Source organism: Plasmodium gallinaceum, assembly GCF_900005855.1.
Source record: "Plasmodium gallinaceum strain 8A genome assembly, contig: PGAL8A_v1_21, whole genome shotgun sequence".
NCBI classification, from domain to species: Eukaryota; Apicomplexa; class Aconoidasida; order Haemosporida; family Plasmodiidae; genus Plasmodium; species Plasmodium gallinaceum.
In genome coordinates, this window is record NW_021628323.1 from 550877 (window position 1) to 564497 (window position 13621).

General features: G+C 16.7%; 4 protein-coding genes across 4 annotated transcripts; 2 read left to right on the forward strand and 2 right to left on the reverse strand.

Annotated features, from left to right (window-relative positions):
• Positions 1-1407: 1407 nt before the first annotated feature.
• PGAL8A_00034800 (GTP-binding protein, putative) lies at positions 1408-3047 on the reverse strand (the record flags this gene model as incomplete). Its single annotated transcript, XM_028674349.1, has 6 exons — positions 1408-1659; positions 1788-2063; positions 2239-2331; positions 2435-2533; positions 2724-2806; positions 2996-3047. The coding sequence occupies 6 exons, from the start codon at positions 3045-3047 to the stop codon at positions 1408-1410; spliced, it is 855 nt and encodes a 284-aa protein (XP_028530711.1).
• Positions 3048-3508: 461 nt separating this feature from the next.
• Positions 3509-4277, forward strand: PGAL8A_00034900 (mitochondrial import inner membrane translocase subunit TIM16, putative; the record flags this gene model as incomplete). The annotated part of the gene is made up of 2 exons (XM_028674350.1): positions 3509-3592; positions 3987-4277. 2 exons carry the CDS (start codon positions 3509-3511, stop codon positions 4275-4277), a joined length of 375 nt encoding a protein of 124 aa, XP_028530712.1.
• Positions 4278-4828: 551 nt separating this feature from the next.
• PGAL8A_00035000 (deoxyribodipyrimidine photo-lyase, putative) lies at positions 4829-7410 on the reverse strand (the record flags this gene model as incomplete). Its single annotated transcript, XM_028674351.1, has 2 exons — positions 4829-5513; positions 5765-7410. 2 exons carry the CDS (start codon positions 7408-7410, stop codon positions 4829-4831), a joined length of 2331 nt encoding a protein of 776 aa, XP_028530713.1.
• A 2928-nt stretch (positions 7411-10338) lies between these two features.
• PSOP12 (secreted ookinete protein, putative) lies at positions 10339-11521 on the forward strand (the record flags this gene model as incomplete). The annotated part of the gene is made up of 2 exons (XM_028674352.1): positions 10339-10937; positions 11074-11521. The coding sequence occupies 2 exons, from the start codon at positions 10339-10341 to the stop codon at positions 11519-11521; spliced, it is 1047 nt and encodes a 348-aa protein (XP_028530714.1).
• Positions 11522-13621: the final 2100 nt, after the last annotated feature.

Consider the following 13621-nt stretch of genomic DNA (forward strand, 5'->3'; position numbering starts at 1 on the left):
AAGAATACAAACTTTTTTTGAGGGAAATAAAACATTAATTTATATAAAAAAAAAAATATTAATAGAATACAAACTTTTTTTGAGGGAAATAAAATATTAACTTATATAAAAAAAAAAATATTAAAAGAATACAAACTTTTTTTGAGGGAAATAAAACATTAACTTATATAAAATGGTTGTAGGGAATATGAAAAAAAAAAAAAAAAAAAAAAATTAAACATATAAAATAGCTGTTATAATAATTGTAAATAAAAAAATAATTATATTACATATTATAAAAAAGAAAAAAAAAAAAAAATATATATATATGTATGTATATATAATTGAAGAAACAGAAATATGTTTTAGGTAAACAGTATTATGAAGTATACAAACTTTTTTTTTAAATAAATTGTATGTTATTTAATTCTTGAAAAATAATTTCAATTAAAATTATAAAAAAAAAAATTTTTAAATTGTTACAAGTTTTTAAGAATGAAAAAAAAAGAAAACAAAATGTTATGACGCTATGCATACCAAAAGAATAACCGATTATGAATGCATACATATATTTTTCCATAGATCTCTATAAAAATTTTTTTTTTTTTTTTTTTTTTTTTTTTTTTATTCTGCCCATTTTTATTATGGTAATAATAAATAATAAACTCTTTCGTATATATTTCCTGGAAATTAGATCAACTATAAATAAATATATATGTATTTATATAAGTAGTTAGTTTTTTTTTTTTTTTTTTTTTTTTTTTTTTTTTTTTTTTTTTTTTTTTTTTTTTTTTCTGTGGGTGTCAGGTTAAAATTTATGAATTTTTATCTATTTTCTTTATAAAGTTTCATTTTATATTTTGTTCTATGATGTATTACAGGTTTTTTTTCAATACATTAAACATAAATATAAGGTCATAAATTTACAAGTGACTATATGTTTTTAAAAAATAATATTCGTAATTATTGAGCCTTATTTTTATATAAAATGCTCTGTTTTACTTAAAATGTTGTATATTTGTTTCAAATATATTATTATTTTTAAATACACTTCGTTTTATAAACCAATGTATATATTTTATTTTTAAATCAAATTTTATGTTTTATTATAAAATTATATGCCATTATTATACAACATGCTTACATATAGTATGTCCTAGCTTTTTATAATTTTCTAATTCAACTACTATTTAAGATTGTAATATTAAAAAATTTTTTTTTGTAATTTTTAGAAGTTATCAGTTTAAAAAAATTTAACTTTCTTTTTTTTTTTCGAAAGATAATTTATTAAAAAAAATTTCGTAAAACTTATGAACAACGAAAAAAATATTGAGTAATTAAAAGTTTATGTAAAAATATATATATATATATATGAATAGAGAGAGATAAAAAATACAAGATATAATATAAATATTTTTTTTCAATATTTCATGAATTTTTTAATTTTTGTGAATTTAAGTTATCCAATGCTATTAAACTTAGATTTGCTCTTAATTCTTGAATACCGAAACATTTCAAACTTGATACATTATGCAAATATTCATTTATATTAAATTCATAAATTTCCTTATCAAAATTATTATTTTTTTTGTAAGCATTCTCATTGAATAAATTTACTTTTTTTTTATAATTATCTATTACAGAAAGGACCTTAATCATTAAATTATGTAATTCATTAGCCTACAAAAAAAAAAAAAAAAAAAAAAAAAAAAAAAGATATTTCCGTGCTATTATTAAAGATGTTATATAGCTCAAATTCATATTTGAAATTAATAGAATTTATAATAAAATTCATTATATATTTTTACTTTCAATTTGTCAATTTTTGTAATTATAATTTGAAATGGAATCTTCTTAGTTATTAGCATATCTAATAAAATAAAATCGTATGTGCTAAATAACTCAGTGCATTCAATCAAGCATAAAGCACGCTTTAAATTTTTTGCTCTATTTAAATATTCTTCAATTAAAATAGACCAATTATCACGCAGGTCTTTTGAAACTTTTGCATAACCATAACCAGGCAAATCAACAATAGATAGATAGTTTAATAAATTAAAAATAAATAAGTGTCTAGTTCTCCCCTAAACAAAATTTTTTTTATTTAAAATGTTATTTTTAAAAAAATAAAAAAATATTTTAATTTATCTATTATATTTTATTTTTTAAAGATATTAATTTCTTTTTTATAAGTATATATACACATATAGCATTTCTACATTTTTCTTATGTAACTATTTTTTTTTTTATTTTATTTACAGGTGTTTTAGATGCTTGAGCCACTTCTCTAAAATTTAGTAGAGCATTTATTAAACTTGATTTACCAACATTTGATCTTCCAAATATAGCAATCTATATTTTTTTTTGAAATATTTATAAATGTTTTCTTTTACATAAAAAAAAAAAAAAAAATAGTTAAACGTTATTAAAAAGATGCAATTTTTTTATAATATACTTGAGGAATATTTGTTGGTTTATATTTGTGAATTGTTTGAGCTACATAAACTGGATAAGCAATTATCTTTGAACTAAATATTATATTAGATTTTTTTATCTATAATAAGTATAATAAAAATACATATATATATATATATGTATTTAATTAAAATTTAATTAATGCTATATTTTTTATTATATGAGTATTATAAAAGAAGAAAAATGATATCATGAGTCTTATGCAATATCTAATTATGCATTTTTTTTTTTTTCTATTATTTTTTAAATAATTCATATTTTATATATACATGTTCATAATTTAACCAATAGGGTGATTCTTCTGTGTTTAAAAAGTTTATATTAATAAATGGCTTAGCTAAATATGGTGTTACTAAGATTAAACCAGAAATAACAAAAAAAAAAAAAAAAAATGTATAAATATTAAATTATGGATGTAATATAAAGAAATATGTTATTTTTATTTTATTTTTTTTTTTTTTAAAAAATAAATATTTTAAGAATTCACTAATTTTGGTAATATAAGTAAAAATTAAAAGTTTTTTTCTATTTTTACTGATACTTTTTGTAGATTTTTCGTTTTTTAAAAGGAAACATTTTGACATACTTATCATTTTAAAAACTTACTAGGCTTAAAAAAAAAATTAAAAAAAACAAAAAAAAATATGTAAAAAAAAAAAAAAAAAACTATTCCATAAAAAGTAAATTAAATTTTAAATAATATACAATTCTAAATTAAAAAATATAGAAATTTTCGATAATTTACAAAAAAAAAAAAATTTTTTTTCTAAAGAAGGTATAAATTTTCAATAAAAAATTTCCATTAAAAATAAATTTAATCTTAAAAAAAAAAAAAAATTATAAATGCTGTTGTTATTTATATTTTAAAATAAGTTTACTATTTTTTATTCATATTTTTATTTTATATTTTCATAATTTTTTTTTTTTTAATAATGGCAAAATATGATCTTGAAAAATATTAAATGATTTTAGTTTTTTGAAGAATAGCAACAATTCTTTCTTTTATTTCTTTTTTTTTATTTAATTGGAAAAATTTTTTAAAATAAATTTAAAAATGTTACCTTTTAGACCATTAAGCCAATTTGTTTTTCAGTTTTTGATTGTAACTTCAACAGCACTGAGCAAAGCGTTTATACAAGTAATCTTAATTTAGAGACAAAAATATATTTGTATATATATATTTTTAGGGAGAGTTAAAATATTTATAAATTTATTTTCATGATATAACATTATGTGGGGATATTATAGATTTTATATGTAAAATACAATAGCTTTTTTTTTTTTTTTTTTGAAATCTATATGAAAAATAATTATTTATAAAATTTAAAATTATAATTTTGTTTTAATTATTTACTAATAAATAAATAAATAAATAAATAAATATATATATATATATATATATATATATATATATATATATATATATATATATATATATTATACATACAAGTTTAACATCTGTTTTTTTTAACATATTCTTAAACATAAATATATATATGTGAATATATTTTTTACTATTTAAAATTCTTTAGGCATACAAGGAAATTATTAAGAACAAAAAAAACACAAATTTCATAAAAGAAAAGTACAATACTTGCATGAATGTTGAAGAAGCTTTAAATATATTAAATTTAGATAAAAATAAAATATATAAAAATTTAAATAAAGAGGAATTAATGTCTTTAAAAGAAGAAATAAATAATAGGCACCTCATTCTACACAAATTAAATGAGAAAAGTGGACCATATAATGGTTCAGCATATATACAGAAAAAGGCAAAAGTTGCTAAAGATATTTTATTTCAGCATTTAAAATTGCAATAAAAATGTTGTCATTGTATTTGGTTTTTTTTTTTTTTTTTTTTTGTTTTCCATATATGTGTATATAGACATAATTTTTTTGATCATTTAAATTATTAATTTTGTAACAAAATTAAAATTTCTAAATTTTTTCCATATATTCTTTTTAAAAAAAGTAAAATTAATAGTAACATTTGTCTTGTATAAATTTAATATATGTATTATATATATAATTTTGTATATAAAATTAATATGCATATATATATATCCATATATATATATATGTGATGTATAATTTATTAAAATAGTATCAGAATAAAATTTAAATAATTACTTAAAATAAAAAAAATTACAAAGTTAAAAGATATAGTATATATATATTTTTATTTTATTTTTTTCATTAATGTATTAATCTTTAAATTAAGTTTTTATGTTTGTATTTTAACAACATTTATTCTTTACCTTTTTTTTTTTTCCCAATTTTTTAAAAAAACAATTTGAACTTACAAATATGACATATATGAATTTAAAATAGTATTTTTAATATCAATATTATAAGTATCATTTTTTTTTTTTTATATATTTTTTTTTTTTTTTTCTTCGTTAATAATGGAATTATTTTTTCTTTTTTTTAGATAATTTACAAAAGTTATAGTTGGTATTTTTTGTACAGTTAATGCATTTTCTTTACCTTTTGGATATTTTGACATGTACATATTAATGTCAAATTTTCTTTTACATCCATTATAATTCATAAATCTAACTTTTCCGAAAATGTTTCTTTCATTCCAACCTTGATCATGCACACCCATAATGGACCACATAACTCCGACATATCCATTAGGACTCTTTCCATCAATTGCAAAATCATCATTTATTTTAATGGCATATTTTAAAGCAGTTTTAGAATTTTCTGACCAATTCAATATTTTTTTTGCCCAATACATTCTTAAATATCCATGAATAATTCCTTCTTTAATCAATTGTAGCTGACAACAGTTCCATATATCATTATGAGTTTTAGCATTTTTAAAATCATCATAATCATATAAATATTCTCTTTTGTCCGAATCATGCTTTCTTAAACTTTCTTTTGCCCAACTTTTCCCTCCGTTAAAATTATCATAATTTTTATTATAATAACAAAAATTATCAGCTAATTCCTTTCTTATTATTATTTCTTCATTAAAAGATTCCTTTCCACTTACTGTATTTATGGATGGATTACTGTGTGCATACTTATTAACTTCGAGTACACACCTGAAAAATGGAGAAATAGTAACATAAAAATTTTCAGGAAAAGAATGATATAAAAAATGTGTTAATGCAATTATTGAAAAAAAGAGATAAAAAAAAAAAAAAAAAAAAAACTATTAAGTTATATAGTGGAAACAGAAAATATATATATACAAAAAAAAAAAAAGATAAGGAATAAAAATATTGTAATTGTTAAGAAAAATAAAAAGAATAATATTATAATATTTTCAATTTAAATATATTTTTTATATTACCTTTGAGAAGATATAATTCCAAAATTCAAATAAGGTGAGAGTTGACTGTTTGAGTTACCATTAGGGTCATTTCTCTTTAAATTATATTTATCTAACTTTTTTTTACAAAAATTGTCTAAAATTTCACGCGCTTTTTTTTCAGTGCATATAAAATTTGATAAAATGGGACAAGAATTATATACAACTAGCTTTTTAATTATATCATCAATTTCAAATGGTTCTGGATACTTTACATTTTGTTCAAAAGATTCTAATTTTATATATTCTGTTAAAAACGTGGGTAAATGCATTTTAATTTTTGGTCTTATAGTTCTAGCAGAATATTCTTCAACTTTAGATGTAACCCATAGAGGAACAATATTATGTGAGTCTACTTGAAAAACTTTGATTTTTTTTTTGTTAGATAAATGCACTAGGTTTTCAATAAAAAGTTTTTGCTCTGCTAAAGGATGAAAATCACAAATAATGGTATTGATTTCATGAATCCTTAAAAATTCCATAAATTCATCTATCATATATATAGTTAAAAGATAGAATGGAATATTTAATTTTTTAAAACTTTCTTCTAAATTTTTTAATACTTTTAATTTTATATCTATGTATCTTTCTGGGAATTCTTCTTTTCTATTTAAATATGTACAAGCTAATAAATTATTTTTTTTTTTTTTTGCAATTTCATAAGCATATATAAGAGCCCAATTATCATTTACTCTAAAATCTCTAGTTAATAATAATAAAATATTTTTTTTATTATTTTGTTCTGTATTTTCTAAATCTTTAGCATTTTCAAAAGAGGTTAAACATCTTACTCTTTTTATCAAAGTACTTAACTTACTTTCCATACATGTTTCAAATGGATTTTTTTTTTTTTTTTCATCACTGTGTATGTTATTTTCTTTATCTTGAGGTATAACTGAGGAAAAAGTTTGTTTATGTTTTCTATTTAAGTCATTTATTTTTTCTTTTTTAAAACATTTTATTATATTTTTTGTGTTGCATTTTATTTCATTATTACATTTAGTTTTATTTTTTGTTTTATTATATATATTACTGTTAACATTTGATATTTCATTAATCATTTTTATGGAATTGTTATTCTTTGATTGCTTATTTTCTTTATTCAATTTTTCGTTTGATATTTCTTCTTTTATATTTATTTTTAGTATTTCGTCATTTGAGTTTTCTTGTGATAATATTTTATTTAAGTTTCCATTTAATAAATTTTCATTTATATTTTTTTCATTTAATAAGTTATTTTTTAGTATTTTTATTTCATTTAATTTGTTTTCTTCTTTTTGATCAAATAATACTTCCTTTTTTTTAGAATCATATTTTATTAATTCTGTTTTATCTTTATCATTTATCATTGTTACATTTTTATGACTCATTTTTTTTTTTAAAAGTGAGTGGTATTGTTTGTTAAAATCAAATTTTATGTGTTTTTTTTTTAAAAAATGGGAATAAAAACAATTGTTACAAAAGCCATAACTTTTTTTAAAATATATATTTTTTTTAATATGATTGTAAGTCAATAAATAGGCATTTGAATTTTTATATGAATTAAAATAATTTTTATTTGAAGATTTTTTTAAATAAAAAGAAACGAATATATAATATAAACAAAAAAAGAAATTTGAATTGAACATTACCTATACATATATACAAATATATATCTAAAAATATGAATATTAAAGTTGTTCAGACAATTCAAATTTTTTATTTCTTATTTATGCTTCTTTTCATTACTTTCTAGAAATCATAATAATAAGAAAAATATATATATACATAGCTTATTAAATTTTTTTAAAAGAAAAAATAAAATAATGAAAAATTTGACGACTATATCAAACCAATATGAATTGTAAAAAACTGTTTTTACTATTTTACAAATCAAATATTTTCTTACATTTAAAATATTATGTATTCCAAATAAAAAAAAAAAAAAAAAAAAAAAAAATAATAGTAAGAAATAACTTAAAGAAATAATTAAATTTTAATTTAATATTAAAATCATATTAAAAAATTTCATAATAAAAAAAAAAAAAAAATATCAATATTTAGTTTTCTAAATAACCATACTGAAAATATTAGCACATAAAAAAAAATTTTCTTTTTATATGCAAAATTCAAATAAAAGAATAATTTCTTTCAAAATTCTTTTTGTAACACATTTTTAATAATTATATATAATAAAAATTTTGAAACGTTCTATTTTATTGAAATTTTCAATAGAAAAATAACACATGTAAACTACAAGATTATATAGTTAAATATACATAAGGAAAACTATACAAAAAAGGATATGTTTGTTAAAGATTTAAAAAAAAAAATAAAAGGAAGTAATTGTCCTAATTATAATTATGGTTTTAAATTTGATATTCCTTCAACTTACATTTTAATATTTTCATTAGAAATTGCTAATTATAAATTTAATATTTTCGTCTATATTTATTGAGAAATTTCCTATTTCTCTTTTTTCCATAATATTTGATAAAACATGAAAAAAAATAATATTTTTTATACATTTTTTAAATATGTAAACTATGGATGAAAATATAAAAAATTAATTTTTCATTGAAAAAAGACTTATAATTAATCTCGTCTAACTGTTATTACATATATAAAATTATAAAATAAATAGATGATTTCATAGAAATTATATTTTTGAATATTTCATAAGGATTAAAGAACTTTTCTTTTATTTTTAATACTTAATATCTCTTAACTGCTATATATATTAACTCATGATTATATGTTTATATTAAGTGTAAAAAATATTTCAAATAAAATCACATAAAAACACAAATTTATAAATAAAAAAATTTAATTTTATTTTACCATTTATAATATAAATATATAAAAATACTATTTAGGAAAAAAAAAAAAAAAAAAAAAAAGTAAAATTGTTTTAAATATGTTTTTTTCTAATTATATATTATTAAAGAAAAAATAAAATAAATATTTATTAATAGCAAAAAATTGTCTTAAATATAGAAAATGCATTTTTATACGTTTACTTACCAAGTTATTTATTTGTTTTTTCATTCAATTGTTTATATATATATATATATATATATTACATTTTCTATAATTATTTTTCTAACAGCAAAAAAAATTAAACTTTGCATAACTATAAAATGTTTAAAAAAAAAAAAGCTATAAAACAAATATTATGAAATAAATATACAAACTATATATTTTTATTTTGTCTAAAGAAAACAAAAAAAAATATAAAACTATATTTGGTTTCCATGTAAAAGTTATATGAATTTTAAATTCTTTCATAATATATGAAAGTAAAATGTTCTCAAGTGTGGTAATTTTTATATAAATTAACCTTAAAGCAAAAAAAAAAAAAAATATTTTAAAATAAAAAAGTACTATTATTTTTCCAATAAAGTATTAAAATATAAAACATTTTATAAAAAAAATTGTTGGTCCTTACAAATAAATTTTTATAAAATAGAAAGTAAATTATAATAAGATGAAACAATAAGACTTCAAATAATTATATTTTTTCCTATATAATAGGAATTATTATTTTTTTTTTTTTTTAATATACTAATTTTACTAATTTACTCTTTCATATATTTTATATTTTCTATTATTTAATTTTTATTTTTTGTTGCATCTTACATTTTATTTCTGTAATTTCTAAATTATTTACTTTTATCATATTGTATTTGTATCTTTTTTTTTTTTTCCTTTAGTAAATTTTTATAAAAATTTTTTAGTAAACTTAGAATTTTCCTTCATAAAATTCCATTATGAACCTTAAGTATATGTTGAAATTTAAATTATTAATTTACAGAAATATCTATTTATAGTCATTTTATTTTTTATAAAAAAAAGATTCATGTAAAACATTTTTATTCATATAAACAAATTTTAGGTGTGTAAAAATTTCTAACTAAACTTTAAATGAAAAACATTTAAGTAAATAGATATAGAAAAAATGTTTAGTAAAAAACCTCAAAAAATAAAAAAAAATTTTATGTGTATAGCTTTTCTCAATAAAAAAAAAATTATAGTTGTAACTAGTTTTTTATTTTAATTTATAATTTTTTCTAAAAAAAATTACTTTTATTTTCAATAGCTATACATATATAAAAAGGTTTGGAAATGATTTATGATAAATCATGGTTTGGTGTATTCGTTATAGTTTTAAAAAAAAAAAAAAAAAAAAGTATAAAAATTCAATGAAATATATGATATTAAATTAAAAAAAAGAAACATTATATTAATAGAACCTTAGTAAATAGAAAAAATAAAGTAAAAAAAAAAAAAAATTAACTAAAAAATAAAAAAAAAAAAAAAAGATAATTTAATTGAAAGAAACACATGTTTGTTCTATTTAAATAATTATGTTGCAAATGACAATATAATCATACAACTAGTTAAATCTAATGATTCAATTTTTTATTTATTATTATTTTTTTTTTTAATATAAAAGAAAAAGAAAAAAAAAATTTCAAACATATGTCTTTAACATTTGCAAATGCTACAAAGATAAATTTTTTTTTTTTTTTATTATTTATCTACATTAATAATTACATGTTTTTATTTTTATAAAAATGATAACTCTAAAAAAAATATTTTACTTTTTTTATTTGACTTATATAATAGTCAAAAAAGTGGAAGGCTTAGATAATAGTGTTGTGAATTATGATAATTATACTTTATATCAATTTGGAAATTGTATGAAACAACAATATATATACTTTCTTGAAAGTATATACAAATTATGTTATTTGTGGAAAACTATAGATGAAAAAACCGTTTCTAAAATATTAGTTCAAAAAGGTAAAGATAGTTCTTGGGAAGTTAAATCAGAACTAATTTATAGGAATAAGGATTTGAGTTCTTTGTATTTTAGTTATGTACTTAATAAAGAATTAATAGTTTTAATGTGTTATTCGAATTTTCAATTAAGAAAATATGAATGTGTTCGTTCAGTAAGTCATAATGGTATTAAATTTAATACAACGGATACAAGTTTTTCTAGTGATCCGCATAGTGATTCTTCAATGGATAATTATTCTTCATTACCTTTTAATTTTTCTGGAGTAAATTATTTATTAATATGTTCTTTGAATAAAAATCCATCTCGAGATGGAAGTCTCAAATTATTTATTACATGTAGTGGTAGCAAAGATAAAGGAATAACATGGAAGTAAAAACTAAAAAAAAAAAAAATACTTTTTAATTTTTTTATAAATTATTTTATAAAATAATTACATATAAATTGTTCATAATTATATAAATGCATATGTATATATATATATATATATATATATTTTTTTTTTCAGAACAATTTTCCGATTTTATTATTCTAGTGACTCATCTTTTAAATATTATAAATTAGCACCTAGAATAAGCGAAGGTTCAATAGGTTTTCAATATGTTAAACATAATAATAGCACATGGACCCATGAGTATATTGAATGTAATCATAGAAAAGATTATGATTTTGAATGTAAAAATATAGATTTACAAAAAAAAAATAAAGTTTTACAAATAGCTTTGAAAGTAGGTAATTATTATGTTTCTAGTTATATGGGTAAAAATAATTATTTGTGTTACTTATATTATACATCCGATAATATTGTTTTAATAAAAACAAAAATTAATAAAAATAAAAAAGGTGATTGTAATCCTCGAGATCTTATTATGGTGGATGATTCTAAGGTCGTGTTAGTATATGCTGACGGAATGAATATAGATGGTTTCAGCACATATCGTTTTATTAATAATTAAAAGAGTTATTTATACTGCACATATAAATAAGAAAAGATGAATTTATTTTTATTAATACAATATATTATATATTTTCATATTATTTATTATGATAAATTAGTCAATAGGAATAATAAATTGTTTTTATCTTTATAGAAAGAACAAAATAAGTAAAAAAAAAAAAAAAAAAACTTATATTTAAATTTTTTTTAATATTTTTTAAACAACATAGTATCATTATGAAAATATATTATAAAATGAAAGCAAAATATACAAATCATGTAATTTTCTCCTATGCAAAATATAGAAGATTATTTTTTTTTGAAAATATATAAATACAATAAAATTTTGCTTATCATTTCATAATAAAACTATAACTGATGTTTATTCATGTAAAATCTGTAGTATTTTTTTTTTTTTTTTGTTATAATTGAAGTTATGCTTTAATTATTTCATTATTTGTATAAATTACATTCTATTTTCATTAAAAAAAATGCTTTTGTAATATTAAAATATTTAAAAACTTAAGATAAATGATACAGTATACCATTATTTTTAAACTTCGCTTTTTACATTAAGAATTAGTTACATAATATTTTTTTGTTTTTTTTGTTTCTTTTTTTTTTTATTACATTTGTGTTTTTTATTTAAAAAAAAGATGTTTTTTTTCTTTAAGTTGGCAGTATGCTCATATGGTAACTTAAACTTTTAAAAATATAATAATCCTTATAAAAAGTATACAACAATACAATGGAAGTGAGAACAAAAATTTATTTTAAATTGTATAAGGATGAGAAATTTAATTCAAAATTAATTTCATATTTTAAAAAATAATTAAATAACTATATTTTTTTAATAATTTTTAAGATAATGAAAGAAAAATAATTTTAAATTAATTATTAAGGAAATGATGAATTTATAAAAAATTTTGCATCTAAAGAAAAATTAAAAATTTTTATATTAAAGAATGTATTTTAATATTCGAAAAATCGTTTATTGATATTATTCAAAAATGTACATAATGATTTATATATTAATGCCGTTTCTGTAGCAAATTTTATGAAATTATTTTCACAATATAAAATTTACAAATTTTTATCTTTTTTCTTATATTGTTTTTAGCATAATCATAAATCTTCATTAAAATGTTATCTTTAAAAAATTTTTACCCATTTTTATAAGGAAAAAAATTTTTAAATTATTTAATATATATATATATATATATATATATATATATATATAGAATAATTCTAATATGATATTTTATTTAACAAAAAAAACAACAATAAATATAAAATTTTTCATTATTATAATTATTATACATATCATATAAAATTTTAAAAGAAATATTTCTTATCTGATTGTACCTAAAATAATAACTGTTTTTAATTTATTTAATATACATATTTTTCTAATTTTTTTATATATTACATTTCATTCATAATTATTTATTATTTTTTTTTTTTTTTTATTTATTTGTTTATACATCAACTTTCATTTATGTTTTCCAATAATATTTAATAATAAATATTATTACAAGAACATAAAGATTAAATATATAGTAATATTTAAAATAAGACATCAATTATTCAATAATCTGAGAAAAAAAAAAAAAAAAACTTACGTGTGTAATGGAAATCTTTAAGAAAGATGTTCAGATAAAAAGAAAATTATATATATATATATAAAAATTTGGAGAAATGGAAACTTATATTTTTATTTCCTAATTTCCATTAGCAAAAATTGCTATAATTTTTAATTAGAATATATGTTGTAAAAATATTCATAAAATCGAATATTTATCTTACAGTTAAAAAAAAAGAAACGAATGAAAAAAAAATGAACACAATTCCATATACAACAAAAATGAAATTAAAAAAATGATAAAAGGAAATAACACATATCTAAGTTATATCAAGTATAAAAAAAAAAAAATAAAAAACTCTATATGAAAAAATCTTATACTTATTTGTTGAACTTTTCACTTTTTTTAAAGAACTATAAAATATAAATATATTTCTGTGTAATATATTCTATTATTTAATAAAATTTTTTGAAGTGTAAAATTAAATGTAAGAATTTTTAGAACATTTTTTTTTTTTTTTTTTTTTTTTTTTTGTA